Genomic DNA, 14123 nt, shown 5'->3' with positions numbered 1-14123 from the left:
TTTCCTGCAGAAAATTAAATTTCCTTAATTCCTTCTCCTTCTGCTAACTTCCTCAGCTGCACTATAATGCTCCAATAGTGCAACTATAATTTATCTAGGCAAACTGGGGAGTCCGTACATCACTATTTGGGGTAAGAGAACTAGCTAAAATGTGCTTGCGTTTTTATGTTGGTTGAGGTAGTGGAGATCAGTGGCTTTTGGGGTCCTTCATAGAGGCCTATCTAGGCTTACCAGGTCCCTCTTCTTCTTCGGTGGGAGGTTTTTGGAGTGGAGGTGGGGGGGGTACCAAAAAGAGCATGCCGCTGTTGTGTTTGAGGCCGCAACCATGTCAGCATCCCCAGCAATCGTACCATAGCGTCCCAACCAGGAGGCCTTTGGCATTCTAGGTCCCCACCAAACTCAGAGGTCCAAGGAGCCCCTCCCCGTGTTCTGCTGGCCCATCTACATACCAGCACATCCCCCTCTGATCGGCAGGGAAGTGAGTGAGGCAGAGTGCAGAGTGAAGCTCTTACCATGCAGGTTGAGCTACGTCAGGCTTTCGTAGCTTAACCTCAGTGATTAAACCCTTTAGGGAGCAGACTAGCAGCGCCATAGTTACATCGGCAGTCAGCCGTGGCAGCGCAGGCAGTCCTTAGGATTGCACTGCCCAGCCTTTTAAGTCAATGGGCTTAGAAGGGTCCAATTCCATTTAGGATTGCGCTGTTAATTTCGCCCGCTGCCATCCAGTTCAGCTAGACAGCTCTTACGTTTGCTATTTCCATAATTTTAGATTACCAGATAAGATTTTTGTGTGTGTGTGTCATTGTTAATACTCTCTCCTCCTTCTTTATTTTTCAGATGTCAGTCTGGGATTTCCTGCTCTCCCTCTTTCGAACAGTTTCCCGCAGAAAAAGAATACCAGCCAGTGATTGCAAAGAGTCAAACCTGCGCCGCTGCCTTTCCACCTTGGACTTAGTGGCTCTGGGCGTGGGCAGTACTTTGGGGGCAGGGGTATACGTCTTAGCAGGAGAAGTAGCCAAGACCAACTCTGGCCCAAGCATTGTCATCTCCTTCCTAATTGCTGCTCTGGTATCTGTCTTGGCAGGATTGTGTTATGCCGAATTTGGAGCCCGGGTCCCTCTGACAGGATCAGCTTACCTCTACAGTTATATCACAGTGGGAGAGGTGTGGGCATTCATCACTGGCTGGAACCTGCTGCTCTCCTATGTAATTGGTATAAACATGCTTTGGGTTTCCGTATTTGGTGTCTTTGTCAGGTTTTATTGATAAATAGGGTTGCCAACTGCCAGGTAGTAGCTGGAAATCTGCTATTGCAACTGATCTCCAGCTGATAGAGATCAGTTCACCTGGAGACAATGGCTGCTTTGGCAGTTGGACTCTGGGATTGAAGACCCTTGCCTCCCCAAACCCTGCCCTCCTCAGGCTGCGCCTCAAAAATCTCCAGGTATTTCCCCGCAGCTGGCAACCCTATTGATAAACCAGAGGTCATGCTACTTAATTTTCATATTCCACATGATTTTAGGTGGGTGTCAGAGCTTTTATTACAGTTTCAAATGTTTGGGTGGATGGTTACAAATCTTCAAAAAGTAGATTTAGTGATGGCACATTTAACAGTGTTCTGAACTTGTTGCAAGAGCCTCATTCAACTGGTTTAATGTGGGCAATATACAGGCAACGTAAGCAGGTTTGTAAAATAACTGCTCTATCCATAGGCAAAGCGGTTGTGAACAGTGACCTTAAAGTGAGAAAAGGTGGAACCAGATACAGGATAATGTAACAAAGAAGTAAAACGAGAGAACTTAGGGCAAGAAATAAAAGTCTATTCTTCCTTGCTTTACATGAACAAGGGTTATTTGTCCAGTTTTTAACATTCTTTTAGAAGATAATTTTAGATGGGCAGGGCATATAATGTTAATATTGATGTTTCCAAAGGGTTCAGTCTTCCACTTCCATAAATGTTATTTGAACAGATGGTGGGACACTCCAATATCCCTCAGGTTTGTATTCTGTCCATTTCTGGTAGTGCCATCTTGTTTAACTGGCCGATTCTCTGCAGGAACCTCCAGTGTGGCCAGAGCCTGGAGTGCTACTTTTGATGAACTCCTGGGCAAAAGAATGGGGATCTTTTTCAGCACCCACATGTCCATCAGCTCTCCCGGATTGGCAGAATACCCTGATATCTTTGCTGTTTGCCTCATTATGATACTGGCAGGTATGTTTGTAGTATCCTTTGAGGAAAGAATTGTAAAAATCCAGAAACCAACCCTATATCAAGAGAGTTGAAGAAGAGACATTGCTATCCTAAGCAAAGCTATATACTTCTAAGCCCATTGATATCAATGGACATAGAACAGTATAAATCTGTTTAGGATTACACTGTTAATTTAAAAATGGAATTAATTTTTCAAGAGTTGATTGCAGCCCCATATAGCCAGGCACATTTAATATTATTGTGAGACTGGCGCCTGATCAGTGTGAATAGGCGTGGCCTAGGGGGAATGAAGCCAGGGGTTCCAACAAAAGAATATTAAGATGGTGGGTGGTTTCTCAATTAATGTTAAGTATTTGCAAGTGGTTCCTCAATGGCTCCATCCATTATGGGGGAGGGGCTGTGGCTCAGTGGTAAAGCATCTGCTTGGCAGACAGAAGGTCCCAGGTTCAGTCCCTGGCATCTCCAGTTAAAGGGACCAGGCAAGTAGGTGATGTGAAAGACCTCTGCCTGAGACACTGGAGAGCCACTGCCGGTCAGAGTAGACAATACTGACTTTGATGGACCAAGGGTCTGATTCAGTATAAGGCAGCTTCATATGTTCATGTGTTCATGTATGTGTGAAGAAGCAGCAGTTTGAGTTTTGAACACATATAGAGAGAAGAGACTTATAACCGTGAACTGGCATTAGTGCTTTTGGGGCACAGAATCTCTCTCTCTCAGGATATGATATCGACTAGCAGGCCTGCTACCCCATAGGAATGCTTCTTTTCCTTCTTTATGATCTTCGTAAGCCACACTTACCTATACATATTAATGTAGTAAGTGACCTTACTGAGTTTTTAAAAACAAAAAATACCCTGTCAGATTGTGTTTTCTTTTCCTGTGGTAAGAGCAGGCACACATGCTGTCCCCTGAAAAGGGACATGGTCGCCGCCTGATAGCCTAACTCCTTTTTATTTGCCATGCATGAAATTGAACAGTATCAGAAGTCACAGCATGTACAGCCAAAAATATTAATAATAATACTACAAATGATAATAATATATTGGTGTGCTGTAGAAAAATTACAGCACACCAGTATATTATTATCATTTGTATTATTATTTTGGCTGTGCATGCTGTGACTTCTGATATTGGTCATTCTACAGCATTGTCCCTTTGTTGTTTAGTGAAATTGAACAGTGACAGTTCAACACTGAGATCTTGCTGCTAGTATCGCCCCTTCTGCTTGACTCTCTAGGGCTGCTATCCATCGGAGTAAAAGAATCCACCACAGTGAATAAAGCCTTCACAGCTGTCAATGTGCTGGTCCTCCTATTCATCATAATCAGTGGGATCGTCAAAGGAGACTTGAAGAACTGGAATTTGAGTGAGAGTGATCTATTAAGAACTATGGCTCACAGAACAGGGTAAGATTGTTTGTTTGTTTAGAATATTTCTATGCTGCCTCTTCAGACTCCTTCTTGAGGTGGCTTACAATTAAAAATCACAACATAAAGCATAAGCACAAGCAGCACGAAAACTATCCATAAAAGAAAGCAGACAATTAAAAAGCTGATAAGAAACCCCTAATTAAAAGCCTGGGTTAAAATATATATTTGAGCCTGGTACCTAAAGGAAAGTAAGGTAGGTGTCAGGTGACATTCCAAAGGCGAGGTGCCACCACAGAAAATGCCCTGTCACTAATCACCACCCACCTCGTCCCTGAAAGCAAGGGCTTGAGAAGTAGATCTTAACTGGTGGGCTGGATGGTATGAGAGAAGACAGCCCTTCAGGTTCCCTGTTCCCAAGTATTTAGGGTCTTAAAGGTAAGAACCAGCACTTTGAATTGTGCCCAGAAACTGATGGGTAGCCAATGCAGATCTTTCAGCATGGAGTTAATATGATCCCTGTAACTAACCCCTGGCTGACGCATTTTGGACCAATGGAAGTTTCTGAACTGTTTTCAAAGGCAGCTGTATGTAGAATGCATTGCAATAATTCAACTTGGATGTGATCAAATAATGGATCGCTATGGCTAGATCACACTTTTCGAAGAATGGGCATAGCTGGAGCTGATGAAAGGTCCAATGTACCATGGAGGAGACATAAGCCTCCAACAGTAGGCCAGGATCTAGTAGCAACCTAAGGTATGAACTTGCTCCTTCAGGGGGAGTACAACCTCCTCCAGGACAGGCTGGATCCACAATCCCTAAGTGGCTTCTCCCTTGACCAAGAGCACCTCAGTCTTGTCTGGCATGATCTTCAGTCTAATGGGCCCCATCCATTCCATTACCTTCTCCAGGCACCTATTCAGGACTTCAACCGACCCATGTGGCTTAGCTGTTAAGAATAAATAGAGCTCAGTGTCATCTGCATATTGGTGGCACCTCACTCCACATCCTCGGATGATCTCTCCCAGCAGTTTCATGTAGATGTTAAATGGCATGGAGGACACAATGGATTCCTGTGGGATCCCATAGAATAAATGCCACGGGGTTAAGCAGCAATCCCCCAGCACCACCTTCTGGAACTGGTTGGTCATGAAAGGGTCATGCCCCCTACTCCCCGCCCAGCCAGCCTCTTTAGAAGGATACCATGGTAGATGGTATCAAACTCCTCTGAGAGGTCCAGGAGACTCAATAGGAACTCACTCCCCCATCACTCTCCCTGTTCCATTTTATCCTCATAACAACACTGTGGGGGAGTTTAGACTGAGAGTGTGTGACTGGCTCAAGATCACTCAGCAAGTTTCCATGGCAGAGTAGGAGTTCAAACCTGGGTCTCACAGATTCTAGGCCAATACCATAACCACTATACAACACTAGCTCTCACAGTGCTTTGAGATCCAGCTGCAGGGAACACAGTTCATTAGTACCATGTCCCTAGACACTGGCTGTAAGAAAGAAGCCCCAATTGAATGTCTTTAGTATTCCAGCTGTGTGTTAACACTGAGCTTCAAGGAAACTCAACACAGCCAGGCCTAGAATTAATTTTACTGATAACAGTATATTACCCTTTCCCAAAGGAGCTCAGTACACCTAAGAGACAGTGCTTTGCCCAAGTTCACCCAATGAACTTTGTAGCTGGACATGGATTTGAATGCAGCTCCCCGCAGTCCTAGTCCAACATTCTAGCCATTATATGACACCATGCTGGCTCTAAAAGAAATGGGGTTTGCATTATTTGTTTGTTTAGAATATATTTCTCTGTAAAAATGTGCCCCAAATGGTTTACAGCATATTAGAAGTACAACTCATAAAACAAAAATGAAATCCAATAATCCAACCCCCCAGTAACATAAATCCCCTCCAAAAAAACAGAACATAAACCATATAAACCAGCAGAAAAAAGGTGGGAATCTAAACCATCATCAATGACAGTACTGTAAAACTGCAGCTTAAAGGAGGGGGTGCAAACAATCAAAACTTTAATGGAATTATAAGCTGTCAAGTATTGGAAAATATTCAGTGATGGTATCAGGCACAAGGGGCTACCACTGAAAAGGCTTTCCTTCATGACCACAAAATTTAGTTGTGAAGGCAGGGGAACATGAAGTGGGACCTGAGATGACATAGTGTCTAGGAAGAAGTGTAAAGGAGCAGGTGCTCCTTCAAATACTTAGTCCAAGGCTGTATAGGGGATGAGAAGCCAGAACCAGCATCTTGCAATAAGCCCAGAAATAAAGAGGAAATTCAGTGATGATCTTAAAACACAAATGTATTATGCTGCCCATAGGCTACACTGGAAGCAATTCTGGGCTGACTGAAGTTTCTAAACAGTCTTCAAGGGCACCCACACACAGAGCAATCTAATCTGGAGGTGATAAGAGCATGGGTCACTGTGTTTTAGTAATTAAGTTGTAAAAAATAGGTTCTTTAATTGGTTTTGTTTTTTCTTCTTTCCTTCTAGCTACCAGCAGCTTGCTAATTTACAGTTTGATATATCCGTATCCATCTTTCCTTGTGCTCAGATCCCTCTCACAAAGACTTCTTTTATCTTCCCTTTCTTCACAGCAACCAATCTGTGACTGGCAACAGAACCTGCCATTTTGGGGCTGGAGGGTTCATGCCCTATGGCTTCAGCGGGACCCTAGCTGGAGCCGCTACCTGTTTCTACGCTTTTGTTGGATTTGATTGCATCGCTACTACAGGTAGGCAAGAGCAGCTAGGAAAAACAAGACAGAAAGATCACCTTGCAGGAACTGTCAGCCATTTTAAAAGTTGCCCTGTGCTCTACCATTGTCCTGAAAAGAGGAGCAGAAAGTGCTCTACAGTGCTGTCTTGAGAATAACAAGTTCCTGCAGCAGAAACCCAATAGCTGTTCCTTTTAGAGTACTCAAAGCCCCGTATCATCACACAATCTCTAGAACCCCAGGCCAGGAACAATATGACCATGAGAAGACAACTGATAAATTCAGATTTATATGACCCCTCAGTCCTCACCTGGATGGCTTAGGCTAGCTCGATTTTGTCAGATCTCAGAAGCTAAGTGTAGTTGCCTTTCAGTATTTGGATGGGAGACCCCCAAAGATGTCCAGGGTTGCTGTGCAGAGCCAGGCAATGGCAAACCACCTCTGTTCGTCTCTCACCTTGAAAACCCTACTGTGTTGTCATAAGTAGGGTTGTGAGCTCCAGGTTGGGAAATACCTGGAGATTTTGGGGACAGATCCTGAGGAGAGTGGAATTTGAGGAGGGGAGGGATTTCAAGGGAGTATAATGCCATAGAGTCCACCTTCCAAAGTGGCCACTGTTCTCCATCAGTTGTAATCCCAGGAGATCTCCAGCTAGTACGTGGAGATTGGCAACTCTAGCCATAAGTCAGTTGTGACTTGAGGGTACTTTACACACACATACACATGACCTCTTACGTCTTTGTCCCCCAGGGGAAGAAGTGAAGAAACCCCACAAATCCATCCCCATGGGTATTGTCCTATCCCTGCTCATCTGCTTCCTGGCCTACTTTGGAGTTTCTGCTGCCTTGACATTGATGATGCCCTATCACCTTCTTGACACCATGAGTCCTCTGCCGGTGGCTTTTGAATACATTGGGTGGAACGTGGCCAAGTATGTTGTAGCTGTGGGGTCCCTGTGTGCTCTGACCACAAGGTAAGAGTAGCTTTGTAGAAAGATACACACATCCCTCCCCAGACAGTTCACTCTCCTGTTGGGTTTTAGAGACATGCAGCCTCTGAACACAGAGGTCCCATTCAGTTTTCGTAGCTCATAGCCATTGATAGACCTTTCCTCCATGCATTTATCAGATCTCTTTTTGAAATCACCTCAGACAGCAGCCAGTGCAATTGTTTGGCCAACAATTTCAATGCAAATAATATTGCAATTTGAAAAGAAGTGATTTCTTTTGTCCTTGCTGAATTTATTGCCATTCTGTTCATTGGCTGGTCCTGAGGTCTAGTATGATGAGTTGATAATTTACTCCCTTTCTGTCTCACCTTTCTTTCCACCCCATTCATAATTTATAAATCTCTACTGTATTCCTCCTGCTCAAACTAGTTGAAAAAGAGATGGGATAAACAGAGGGAAGAAAGCCCTGTACTTGAGGGTATTCTCTCTTCTTTCTCTTTCTTTTTCTTCCCTGCAGCCTGTTGGGTTCTATGTTCCCAATGCCCCGGATTTTATTTGCCATGGCCAGGGATGGACTCCTCTTCCAGCCTCTGGCCAAAGTGAGCAGCCGACAGAGTCCAGTGATTGCAACCATGGTGTCTGGAGCTGTTGCAGGTAAGCATGTCAAAAGGAGTGGCAACAATCAGTGGGCAATAGTTCTTACAGTAGATATAGGGTGGGGTCTGTTTTATTAAATATGGAATCTCTCACACCATTTCTCAATATAATGTGGGTACCGTAGATTAACCATGATTGCTGCCAGAAGGAAAAGTCTCTTCCTGATTTATCACACATACACAAAGATGTTCAAGCATCACTGATCCACTTACTCATAGAGGTATGGAAATTCTTTGGGTACTTAACCTGAAAGTGGGACATTTCATAATTCTTTCCAAACATAGGTGCCTCAGCTACTGTCTGACTAGCTATGAAGCTGAATATTTAGTAGAAATACACTGGATTAGATCCTCCAGAATACTTCTGAGGGCCCAGAACATGTGCAGCACAACTTTCCTGCAGTAGTATGAAATGCTCCCCCAAAATCTTGTTCCTTGGAGGCAGGGGACTGACCTCATGAACAGGATTTATGGAGGCATTAGATGTGGAGAGGGGAGGTGAAAAAGGGAAGAGGTGAAAAAGTTGTTCTATGTGAGAGCATATTGTTCCACCCAAAGAAATAATCTGGGATAGCTAGAAAATATAGCTCGAAAAGTCAGAATGACAGGTATCTGTACATATTTTTTAATTTCTGTAACTATTTTGTTGAATGCTGTATGTGTAATTTTGCTGATATTTTTTATTAATGTTGAGGGGGGAGTATTACAGTCTGCCAAGGCATTTTGGCCTGCCTTTTGGAGACAGTTCCTAAAGATCACGGTATAAGCACCCAGTCCACTTTGCTTTAATGCCACTGAATGTGGTTACTCAGAAAAGGCCAATGGATTCTGATCACCACACCCTGTCATTTGTGTTAGCTTTTCCCCTATACAGAATTTAACCATAGAAGAATGGATTGTTGTGGGGTACCCAGCTGGGATCTGGGTACATGGTAGATGACTCAGATGTGTTTGTAAAAATAAAAGTCATCATGTCACAAACTCCAAACGAGATTGTATAAATTGTCCCTCATTGATGGGAGGTTCTCATATCTGGTGCTCTCCTTGACAGGATGGGATTTGGCTCCTACCTTCTATGACAAATTAACCTCTCGTGGGTATGTCACTGGTAGGGTTGCCAACCTCCAGGTACTAGCTGGAGATCTCCTGCTATTACAACTGATCTCCAGCCAACAGAGATCAGTTCGCCTGGAGAAAATGGCTGCTTTGGCAATTGGACTCTATGGCATTAAAGCCCCTCCCCTCCCCAAACCCTGCCCTCCTCAGGCTCTGCTCCCCAAACCTCCTGCCTGTGGCAAAGAGGGACCTGGCAACCCTACTCACTGGAAAAGAATTTCTGCATTCCTTGCTTTCCAAAATATTGAAAGGCTTAGTGGTATGGTGATTTGCAGAGTATGTGTAGGGGAAATGATCTCCATTTAGAGATGTGTAGGCATTCGCAGGGAAAAAAATGATTGTGTTTGTTAGCAATATGCTGTCTTTCTTGTCTTCACAGCTGTGATGGCTTTACTTTTTGATCTGAAGGCCTTAGTTGACATGATGTCCATTGGGACACTGCTTGCCTACACTCTAGTTGGTATCTGCGTTCTTCTCCTCAGGTAATTGTCTGCTTACTAGGCATTTCTGATGGGGGGTGAGTTGCCACTTCACTGCCCACTGAGACAACACCCAAGTTAATGAGAAATCTCCTAACAGCAAACTTCAACGCAGATGGAAATAGCAGGTAGCCATGTTGGTACATCACTCAAATAACGATAGCACAGTGCAATAATAACAATACTTGAAAGCGTTCTTAGTACTTTAGGACAGCACAGCTAATCCTAATGAAAGCGCTTCCCAACTGCTGCTTTTGTAACTATATCCCAAGTTCTTCTTTGAAGAAAACTTTCTTTAAAGTGTGTAGTAGAGACCTAAGCAGTGATTTTGGGAACTCCACAGCTCAAATCTTGCCTCTGCCGTGAACCCAATGTTAGGCTTGGCCTAAACATACAGAAGAATGAGATGGTAAGGAGATGGCAGAGTGCTGAGGGTAGAATACTTGCAGGGGAGGGATTGTATTTTTCAAAGTTTCCCATAATACATTATTCCAAGTTGAAAACTAGTCCACCATGCAAAGAGTTAGACTAGAACCTTTTCTTCTGATGTACTTCTCCCTCCTAATTGTGGGAGGTTTTTCATGGAGTATTAAAATGTGGATCTGTCCACCTACAATCTGAAGTGGTACAGGCCATTTTATCACTTCATACCACTACATACCTAGGTCGGGCATCAGAGACACAATAGAGCCCTGTTCAGTCATTATACTTCATCATACATATGGTTACAAACATCCTATATGTAATTAGGGTTGTCAAACTCCAGGTAATAGCTGGAGATCTCTTGCTACTACAACTGATCTCCAGCTGATAGAAATCAGTTCCCCTGGAGAAAATGGCCGCTTTGGCAATTGGACTCTATGGCATTGAAGTCCCTCCCCTCCCCAAACCCCGCCCTCCTCAGCCTCCACCCCAAAAACCTCCCACCAGTGGTGAAGAGGGTCTGGCAACCTTATATGTAATCTTTCTGTTAAGTGTAATTGCCATTTCTTCCGAAAGGAATAATCAGGGTTGCCAGGTCCCTTTTTGCCCCTTTTTGCCAGTAACTGGCAAGAAAGACCAGATTGTGCTTTGTGACCATTGTTTTTTGCAGGTACCAGCCTGAGCCCAATGCTTTAGGCTCCTCAGGAAAGAAGAGGACAAGCAGAATACTCTGGGTAGACCTCTTAATTGACCCAGATATCATTCCATCCCAGCACTCCTCCCGTCTAGTGTCCCGTACTGTCTCTCTGATAGGTAAGTATTGGAGTAGCAACCTCATCTCTCATATCAACTATCACGTTAAGATAGGGTTGCCAGGTCCCTCTTCGCCACCGCTGGGAGGATTTTGAGCCTGAAGAGGGCGGGGTTTGGGAAGGGGAAGGACTTCAATGACATAGAGTCCAGTGACCAAAGTGACCATTTTTTCCAGGTGAACTGATCTCTATTGGCTGGTGATAGCGGGAGTTGTAATAGTGGGAGATCTCCCGCTAGTACCTGGAGGTTGGCAACCCTACATTAAGAGGATATGAAATAGCCAAACAGATGGGGATCTGTTGCAGTATATTAAAATATTTTGCTAAATGAATATAAAAACCGACAGGAATAATCAGCTCATAAAATTAACTGAGCAACAGAGACTTTGTCTTTTGGATTAGTCGTTTTCTGAAGTATTCGGATTCGTCATTTGGGTATATGGGGTCAGTCTTGTATGCGAGGAAAAAGGCTTTCCCTGTTCATCCCCCAGTGTGCTTTTCACAGGCCATTTTCTCTCCAGCTGCCCTAGTCTGCCTTGTCGGTGTGGTGACCACTGTAGGACTGCCATGCTTGCTATCTGGAAGCGCCTGGTGCATTGTCTGCCTCGTTCTCCTCCTTCTGGGGATTCTTGTGGCGTCGCTAATCATCTGGAGGCAGCCTCAGAGTCAGAAGAAAGCAGCTTTCATGGTAAGCTTTTCAGCAAGCCAGATCATCTTTGATGATGCGCAGGCAGAAAACTTTACATTTGCTAAGGCTGTGCACATACATGCCTTTGAACCTTCTGCTGTGGGGTAAACCGCTCTTGACACACACAGCCTCCGAGTCAAAGGCAGACTGCCTTTTTATTTCTCCCTCTGTGTTTCATGCACGGTTGCCTGCTTGGTTTTTTTTTTTTTGGCCAAATGTAACTAGTAAGCTCACCTGCTTAAACATTTTCTCAATAACCCAGCCATTTAAAAACACACTCTTGCTCTGAGAGGAGAGGTGGCTTTGTGATTGGTCAGCTATCATGTCAGTCATCCCTGTGCACATTTCCAGTTAGCTACAAAGCAAAAGAACCGGTTATTTCTAAGTTTGGGGGAGATGGTAATGCATTCCCAAAACATGGTGACTGTGCTGGCTCGCTGCAACAATGGCATATGTATGTAGGTTCATGTCATGTCCTTTAATAGTTTGTTTTTAAATCTTGGAGATGGGCCTTCTGAACACATGAACAAAAGAAGCTGCCTTATACTGAATCAGACCCTAGGTCCATCAAGGTCAGTATTGTTTATTCTGACTGACAGTGGCTGTCCAGGGTCTCAGGTAGAGGTCTTTCACATCATCTACTGCCAGATCCTTTAACTGGAGATGCCAGGATTGAACTTTGTGCCTTCTGCACTTCCAGCTGATGCTCTACTACTGAACCACAGCCCCCTCTGCATATGTGTGTGCCACAAAACTTAGCAATCAGAAGCTTCAGGCTTATGTTGTTGTTGTTTAAACTGAAATTTTGCTCATGCATTCTAAATTTCTTATTCATGAAGAAAATTTTAGGAATAGATTATGGTATGTGGCCCTAGGGTCCTCTTCATTGGCGCGTAATGTCCCTGGGGCCAAGGCTTCTTTTGTGCTATTGCAGTCTAACCTCTCAATATCTCTGTGTTAACTTCCAGGTCCCCTGCCTGCCATTCTTGCCCATCCTCAGTGTCCTAGTCAATAGCTGTCTAATGGCCCAACTCAGCAGTGACACTTGGCTTAGGTACTTGGTATGGATGGCTTTTGGTAAGTCTTTTAGACTATGGGTGTTCAACCAGACATTTTACAGTGGCATATTTGGGGGAAAGTAATGGTGACTTGTCCCTGACCTGGATGGCTCAGGCTAGCCTGATCTCGTCAGATCTCATAAGCTAAGCAGATTTGGTCCTGGCTAGTACCTGGATGGGAAACCTCCAAGGATGTCCAGGGTCACTATGCAAAGGAAGGCAATGGCAAACCACCTCCATTAGTCTCTTGCCATGAAAACCCTACTGGGTTGCCATCAATTGGCTGCAACTTGATGGCACTTTACACACTCAATGGTAATTTGTAAAGTTAGTGTCATCTGAATTCTCAGGAAAGCATTGATACCTGTTGATTAGCTCATTATGGCTAATTAATTCTTGTTAAAAGGATCTTGTCTCCTGCATTCACACTGCTTGGTGTAGTGGTTAAGAGCGGTGGACTCTATAATCTGGAGAACCAGGTTTGATTCCCCACTCCTACACATGAATGGCAGACTCTAATCTGGTGAACCGGCTTGGCTTCCCCACTCCTCCATATGAAGCCTGTTGGGTGACCTTGGGCTAGTCACAGTTCTCTCTGAACTCTCTCAGCCCCACCTACCTCACAAGGTGTCTGTTGTGGGGAGAGGAAGGGAAGGTGATTGTAAGCCAGTTTGAGACTCCTTAAAGGTAGAGAAAATTGGGGCATAAAAAAACAACTCTTCTCCTCCTCCTCCTTCTCCCCCTTCTTCTTCTTCTCCTCCTCCTTCTCCTCCTCTTCCTATTCTTCCTTGCAAGAGTTCTAAAAAGTGAAGGTAGCATAAACATGCATGTTCCTCACATGACTATAGCAATACTATATACAATGAAGGATGTCGTACACAAATGTACAAACAAATATTAATGAGTGTGTGTAAGATGGTGATTGTGTATCTGACTATGTTTCATATCTGATAATATTGCATCGCCTCAATGACAGTGCTTTTCACTTATGTCAGTCCACACATTCAACTGCCACTCAGTAAGTGCACAGTAACCAAATGCAGAGAAATCAAGTGATACATGTGCATGGGTAAACCGGTACAGAAGAGGAGTAATGAATAGGGAACCATGAGTCAGTGCAAGTATTTGTGCCTGGAAAATGGTCACAAATGAGAGAAGATAATTCAATCCAGGAACCAACTCCAGGCTAAATTTAGTGGAGTGTGTTTTGACTGTATCTGAAATAGCTTTGCTTATATTACTGGAATGTTTAGTGATGGGTATTTCTGTGCATTTGGGGTTGTGAAAGGATAAAGAAGTCACTTATTGCTGTGCTACATGTTTCAGGCCTCCTAATTTACTTTGGCTACGGGATCCGGCACAGCGCAGAGAGACACAGGGATACAGATCTGTCACTACAGAAGACAAAACATGAAAGAGGTGATGCAGATTCAGCTGCCATTTGCAAAAAATAACTTTAGGGGAATGATGATACGGACCTATTGATTCTCACTTATCAAAGGACTTCATAATAATAGTCTCACTGGCCGGACTGATTTCCCTGAACTTTCAATGTATGTGTGTCTGTACTTATTTGTAGTAAAAAAAACTCTTGACTACTAAAGTCTTAAGTGCAG

General features: G+C 44.0%; 1 protein-coding gene across 1 annotated transcript; it reads left to right on the top strand.

Annotated features, from left to right (window-relative positions):
- Positions 1-325: 325 nt before the first annotated feature.
- LOC130475735 (cationic amino acid transporter 2-like) lies at positions 326-14052 on the top strand. The gene is made up of 12 exons (XM_056847576.1): positions 326-346; positions 838-1213; positions 2057-2212; positions 3453-3621; positions 6208-6344; positions 7077-7299; positions 7793-7929; positions 9427-9529; positions 10620-10762; positions 11283-11449; positions 12418-12526; positions 13834-14052. The coding sequence occupies exons 1-12, from the start codon at positions 326-328 to the stop codon at positions 13959-13961; spliced, it is 1869 nt and encodes a 622-aa protein (XP_056703554.1). The 3' UTR covers positions 13962-14052.
- Positions 14053-14123: the final 71 nt, after the last annotated feature.

This window comes from Euleptes europaea, chromosome 1 (genome assembly GCF_029931775.1).
Source record: "Euleptes europaea isolate rEulEur1 chromosome 1, rEulEur1.hap1, whole genome shotgun sequence".
In the NCBI taxonomy this organism is placed as follows: Eukaryota; Metazoa; Chordata; class Lepidosauria; order Squamata; family Sphaerodactylidae; genus Euleptes; species Euleptes europaea.
This window is presented reverse-complemented; position numbering and strand designations above follow the sequence as displayed.